Genomic DNA, 7,655 nt, shown 5'->3' with positions numbered 1-7,655 from the left:
CAAGCTTCCTTATACCTTATGTGTCAACTTTGTTAAGCATTTTTTTATATTCTTATAATGCATCATCTTGCCACTTAGAGCAAATGTTTAACTTCATTAGGTGCTATTATAGCAGCAATTTTAGACTTTTACAAAACTCAAGCGATAAGGACAGTCACAGTGGCTCTGCCACTCTCTACAAAAACTATGTTAATCTACAATTTAAAAATTGAATTGGATATTAAACTGACGTTACTTTTGAGTTATAGTTCAATCAAATGAGTCAGATGACTAATAAATAAATATTAAAAGTATTTTTTTTTATAAAAAAATAAAATAAAATAGTTGAATTAATTCAATTTAATTCAATTACGACAAATTTAAAATAAACCATAATTGAATTGAATTAACAGTTAAATTGGTTGGTTCAATCGGTTTAATTGATATGTCTAATATAATAATGAAAAAACTCGTATTACCCATGCTTTTTTCTTCTATAAATTGTTTCAGCTCACACCTCATTGTCACACACAACTCTAATTAAGTTTGTCAACTCAACAAATTAACTTCACCTTTTGTCATCATAATTTGCTTCCAAGTATGGAGGGTGTATCTAAGAAGCATCCTTTTGTTTTTATGTTTTATCTTGTGTTTCTTACTCCACTTGTGTGCAGTCAACTTTATTACAACTTCTATGACTTAACTTGTCCAAACTTGACTAGAATTGTTAGATACAATGTCTGGTCAGCTATGGCCAATGATACAAGGATAGCTGCCTCTCTCTTGCGACTCCATTTCCATGATTGTTTTGTCATTGTAATTAAGCTCTCTCATTTTTAGTATTTTCTTATTATATATAGTTAGATTATTTACTATAAATAGGTTGAACATAAATGTTGGAAAATCTGCCTTAATTTTTGTATGGTAGTTTATATAAACTTAATTAATCGCTTACAACATAAGCAATTATCATATAAATATTTATGTATAAATTTTTTCAACAACAAAAAGTTAGATTTAAATTATTTTCATATAACCTTTTTCATAAATAATATTAGTGAATTTATTAAAATAAATTGAAAATAATTTAGGGAAATGCATATTATAAACTATTTTGATAAACTCTTTCAAATAATCTCACCAATATTTATGTCAATAGATAAATTTAAATAAGTAAAACCAAACATATGATAGTGTAGCACAAACTATGGTCCATCAAAGTGCATAAATATCTCTCTAATTTCCTCCACAAAATTTAGTGATAGAATTAGCGACAAGTATTGAACATATAGCGACAAATTTCATATTTTTATGTGAAAATGAGTAATATTTGGATTAACTATGTTTCCTTAATCATATGGTGCTATAATAATGTTATGTCTTTGTTATTTGATTTTCTGTATTACACAGGGATGTGATGCATCTGTGTTGCTAGATGATACAAACACACTAACAGGGGAGAAAAATGCATTGCCTAATAAAAATTCAATAAGAGGGTTTGATGTAATTGATAAAATAAAGTCAGATTTAGAAAATGCTTGTCCATCCACAGTGTCATGTGCTGATATACTTACTCTAGCAGCTAGAGAAGCTGTATATCTTGTAAGTAATTATTTTGACACTACTTAATTAAAAATAATTAGTTAAATCATATTATTATTAATTAAAAAGTTTTGTAATTATTTTTTTAGAGTAAAGGGCCATTTTGGGCTGTACCTCTTGGTCGTAGAGATGGAACAACAGCAAGTGAGAGTGAAGCAAATAACTTGCCATCACCCTTTGAACCTCTTGAAAATATCACTGCTAAGTTCATTTCTAAGGGTCTTGAAAAGAAAGATGTAGCAGTTCTCTCAGGTTTGCTTCTTTCGCTTCACAATTATTTGCTTCATTTTTTTTAAATGTCATTTTATTTTGTTCTCACCATCTTCATTGTCAAAATCTAATTTTCTATTTCCATTGTTTTTATTATTTATAATTATAATTATTTTAATTTAAAACTATCATATAATTAGTAATTAGATTTTAATGACATATATGGGTAGTTAGAGTGAGCTCATGATATTAAATCCAAATCAGCATTTTTATAAAAAAATAAATTCATGTCATTTATTAATCGGACACGTCAACAAAATGAATCTAAATGCAGGTATTGTGGAAAAATTCAGAAAATTGTGAAAAAGAAAAACCAAATTCTTAAATTTTAAAATAGAGGAATTAAAATTTTAATTCAATTAAAATAAAGAGAAAAAATACATTTTTTTTTTAAATCTAATAATGAAACTCACATACATAAGGTACAAAAAATAGAAGTATTGTGCATTAAATTGACTTCCAATATATCAAATATCTATGTATTTTTTTATCATCTAAACTGCACTTACAAGATTTTTATTTAATTTTTTTTTATGTGGATAGACTTGTATGAAAATATTAATAATAGATATTTTTAAATAATAATATAAAATATCCTTCAAAATGTTAAATATAGTGAAATTAATGAAAATTCGGCTATATTTTAGTAATATTTTTATACTTGAATAAGTTTTGTGTGTATGTACTGAATATATAATACAGGTGCCCACACCTTTGGGTTTGCTCAATGCTTTACATTCAAGACAAGGCTCTTCGACTTTGGTGGATCGGGTAAATCCGATCCAACACTTGACACTTCACTTCTACAAAATTTACAAAAAACATGCCCAAATCAAGCTGATTCAGATACCAATTTGGCTCCATTGGATCCTGTCACTACTAACACATTTGATAACACGTATTACAAAAATCTTGTGACCAATGTTGGGCTACTTCAATCAGACCAAGCTCTTTTGGGTGATAATACTACTTCTTCATTGGTTACAAACTATAGCAAGTGGCCTATTTTGTTTTTTAGAGACTTTGCTGTTTCTATTGAAAAAATGGGTCGTATTGGTGTTCTTACGGGACAACAGGGCCAAATAAGGAGAAATTGTAGGGCTGTGAATTAGACATACAAATATGCATTTTCTCTTCCTTTCAGTTTTATAAACTTTAGTGCTATAATTGTATGAATATGTGTGTGGCTCAAATAAATATATAGTAGTAAATATGTTTCATAGTATTTTAGTTCAATTATATTTTCTCAATGGATTGAAATTGCAAATAGATCTCAAGTGTGTTTTTTATTTGGAATTTTATAAAATAATAATTTGATTAACGAAGTATTTAAGATTTAATTCAATTGACAATATTAATATTGTTAAATTCGACATTTTCTATGATGATTGGATTCTAACTTGAGATATTTATTGTGTTGGTTTACTAGTAGTACTTGCTACTTCCTCGACAGACCTCCGAAAAATGGACCAACTGAAAACACATTATAAAACTAAACTAAATTAACTAAATATTATACACATTTGAGAACTAAAATGATTAACAAAAGACATAATTAAATATATTTTTTATAATTTTGATACATTTAAGAAGTATTGTGATATGCTTCACAATTTTAGAAATTAAAATAGTTGTTTATTCTATTTAAAAGTCTCTTTATATTTATTAAATTTATGTGATAGTAATAATATTTATTTGAAAAAGTTCACAAATACTTCCGATATTATAAAACACGTCATAAACGAAACACTAAGAACACATGAATTAATATAATTTGACATAAGCACAGTGCTCTATAGTTGAATTTATGGTGCAATTGGTGTAGACTCTTAGATTAAAAAGGTAAAACTTTCTCTTATTAAAATTTCCTTAGACTACATTCCTCCTCCTCTTTTACCTTATCTTTTTCTTTCTTTAAAAAGTTATCTACGTTTTACTTAATTACTTTATTTCATTTTAATATTGATATATTAAGAATAGTTTTGAGCCCATGTTATTAACAATAAACAAAACAAAACAAAAAATTTTAAATGTACTTTTTATTTTACTATTTTGTTCACAGTTATCTTTTAATATTTTTATTTCTAAATCCGAGTTTTTGGTTTCTATTTTACCACTTTTATAATTTTGTTGGTCCCTTCTATTTGAAAAGAAAAGATGAGCTTTAAGTGTGATTTAGCTTCTAAAAGAATATTTTCTTAAACTACAAATTTATTAAAAAAACGAAAAATAAAAACTGAGAGACATAGACCTAACCAAAAAAAAAAAGAAGTTTCTAAAAGTTAAACAGATTTTCAAATCTTTAAACATATATTATATAGTTGAACTTCTTTCTGTACATTTTCTGTATAAAGCATTTCACTGACATTAAAAAGATTATAAAAATATCTAACATATATATTTTGTACAAATAACATATTTAATTTATATATATTTTTTTACTCAATATATATATATTGCATATAATTTATAGTTAGTATTTAATAAATTGAAATATTATTATGGTTACTCTCAACTTAAATTGTCTTCGTTTTCTTTTCATGGATAATATTTTATTTTTCTTTGCATAGAATCTATATATAGTTTTCTTATTTACATATTATTTTGGCCTAACTGAATAAAACTCACATGTGATTGCTTACTTTTTGATTTTGAAATTCTGACGCTGATGGTGCCAAATATTAATTGTTTTTTGTTTGTTTTATTGTTTGTTAGTAAGCATGCGCTGCGCATCAATATTTGTGGGGCTTTCTAATACAAAATTGTGGTATAGCCATCAATATGTCTTCTTTGTGCATGTTCACCATTTCACACATTCTCTTTTCATCACCTTCGTCTGAGGTTACCTTTGACTTCCATTAAAGATTTATTTGTGATGGATTCTTGGTAACATGATAACCAGAAACATCTTTTTACATGTATCATTATTGTTTAATGAAGTCAAACATTATATTTTAAATTCAACTAAGAAAAATGATACTAAAACAATCGTTTTAGATATTTAAAAAAATAAATTTTTACTTACTAAAAAAATCGTATCTAAAATTAATATTGATTCAATAATTATTAAATTAATTGATTTAATTAATAATTAATATTAATTTGATAATTATTAAATTAATTATATGAATTTAATGGTTGTTTAAAAAATAGTTTTTTCTTAAAAAATAGATAATTATACTAAAATATTATTATAAATTTTAAAAATATCATGTCAGGTCGACCCTAAATTAAACTAGGAGTAAAATTTAAGCAAAATTTAAAATATATGTGTTATCCTCGTACCTTACACAAGTATTTATAGTTTTAAGTATAAAAAAGTGCATATTTATTAATTAAGCAGCATTTCATCTTAACATTATCATATTATTTTATTTTAAAAACATTTCATCAAAATAAAATAAACAACATTTTAAAAAATAAAAACAAAAAATATTTTTATAAAATAAAGTACAAGTATCCGTAAGAGTAAAAAATAAATAAAGGCTTGAGCTACCGTGGATGCATACCTACGAATTTGGCGCAAAAGTCGTTGCGCAAATCATTATCAAAATCAGCATCATCAATATAAAACGGAAGTCAAACAAGAAATCAAGTGCAGCAACTAACTATCATAATGGACAGGATTTTAGCTATAAACATGGTTCACAATATATATATAGCAATCATTTTTTAAGTTAGTCCCACTTTAAGATTTTATTCTAAGACAATTAATTAGGGAAAAGAGATTATCATTATTAGAAAAATGTTTGAGATTTGAACTATAGTTTGAGTTTGAGGTTATAAATTTAAATTCTTTATTTTGTTCAACTTTAACTATACTCTATATACAAACAAACAAAAACACATTAAAACGGTTCTAAATTTATTTAGTTGTCAAATAGTGGTCCTACTAGTAAACTATCACTAATACACTTTTTTTAACATAAATTTAAAGTGAAGAAATAATATTGGATTTAAGATAGAAAAAATCTTTAAATTTAGTGAGTACTTAAAAATATATTTTGATTGACATAAATAAAAATTAAATCTACAAGAGATTAAATGTCTATCTTTTTACGACTGGATGAAACTATTAAATTCATACTATTATTTGTAGTACATATGAGTGAATGAATAAATATACTACATTCTTAACAAATGTTAATTAATTTCCGGTCCCAAAATTGCCAAGGTTATGATCAAAGTTAAGATAACTTGTCAAACTTAAACCGCTAAAAGAAGAAGAAAAAAATTAATTAGAATCAATTGATGACGATAGTGTTACTTAATTTGCAATCAACCTCTTAATTATAGTTGTAATTTATATTCTGCAAAAATGATCAATGCGAATCAAGAAATTAAGCAGCATTATTTGAACACAAAGGTTCGAAATGTATGTGTGGGGAGCTGAATAATGTTGATGGCGTAGTGACTAGTGAGTGGATAGCAAGAAGAATACACAATTAATATGTTTTGAGACTTCAGAAAAAGTTTCAATTCGAAACAGAGGGAATAAAACAGAAAACATAATAACGATATAATGAGAAAAACAACAATGATAGCGAATGAATGAAGGGTGCACGGGGACCAATTTGGATTAATCCACCAAATTATTTTCATATGCTATTATTAAATATTTTGAATTAAAATGATATTTGTATCCTGAAATTTTGAAAGCGGCAGTTCGAACGAGTGAATGGATTCTTCTGTTTGTCATTTATACCACAAGTGTGATTCATTCAATACCCACACAAGAAGAAAAAAAATCCGCATGGTTATTAAGAATATAGTGGCGAGTTTTAAGAAAGAATTTGAATTTTAAATTTTAAAATTCTAATTGATAAATTAAATTTAACCGTTAAGAGGAAGTGAATTAGATTGAGAATCCTAATAAATTTAGAAGGTATGTAATATATTGATTTGGTTTATTTTTTGGCGAAGAAAATAATTGAAGAAAAGATATTTAGTTTGATTTGTTAATTGTATAATTTTCTCACAATTTGAATTAAATCAATCAAGAACATGTTGACTTCATTATATTTAATCAAATTGAAATTAGAATAACCAAATTTCCATTAAATGAAAATTAATAATTAAATTAATTACGTTGACTAGAATAACATCTAATACATAGAAAGATAAAGATAAGTCTACTTCTATTATATTTGGATTAAAGCATTAGAATAATCATTTTAACACGAAAGACAAATAAAAAAATAACCTCGTTGAAAAGAGGTTGGATATAATAGTAATTATAGATGATTTAGACAATATAATTAAAGTAAGTCCATAAGATACTTATATTTGAACATTTAAAAACTTAAAATACCACCGTATAATTTAATTATTAAACATTATCTACAACTTGCACATGAAATTATACATGATTTATGAAATAAAACAATGACTAAATTAATATATCTATTCATTAAAAAAAAGTATTTATTTATTTTTAGTTTTATCGAATTAATATAATTTGAATTAATATTTGATTTAATCATAAAAAAAAATGACTATTAATATTTTCTTCTAAAAGAAGACATTTGTGACTCTTGAAATTTTATACATATTTTAATAATTGAATTTGGCTTAAAGGAGGTGAGTATCACTTATCTTAAGATAAACAAGTCTAAGCAACACAAATCAAAGTCCAAAAATCATGGACGGTTTCAACTTTCAATAAACTCTTAATTGTTTAACTTAATTACTTGTGGTACCATCTATCTCTATTTATTCCTTATTTTATTGCCTTAAGCAATAAATCAAATCTTATCCAAAATAAAAAAATCACCGAAATCAATTGCCAACAAAAACCGACACGC

General features: G+C 25.2%; 1 protein-coding gene across 1 annotated transcript; it reads left to right on the top strand.

Annotated features, from left to right (window-relative positions):
• Nucleotides 1-501: 501 nt before the first annotated feature.
• Nucleotides 502-3,120, top strand: LOC101502197 (peroxidase 10). Its single transcript, XM_004511903.3, has 4 exons — nucleotides 502-795; nucleotides 1,390-1,581; nucleotides 1,671-1,833; nucleotides 2,554-3,120. The coding sequence occupies exons 1-4, from the start codon at nucleotides 580-582 to the stop codon at nucleotides 2,961-2,963; spliced, it is 981 nt and encodes a 326-aa protein (XP_004511960.1). The 5' UTR covers nucleotides 502-579; the 3' UTR covers nucleotides 2,964-3,120.
• The last annotated feature ends 4,535 nt before the right edge of the window (nucleotides 3,121-7,655 follow it).

This window comes from Cicer arietinum, chromosome 8, assembly GCF_000331145.2.
Source record: "Cicer arietinum cultivar CDC Frontier isolate Library 1 chromosome 8, Cicar.CDCFrontier_v2.0, whole genome shotgun sequence".
NCBI classification, from domain to species: Eukaryota; Viridiplantae; Streptophyta; class Magnoliopsida; order Fabales; family Fabaceae; genus Cicer; species Cicer arietinum.
This window is presented reverse-complemented; position numbering and strand designations above follow the sequence as displayed.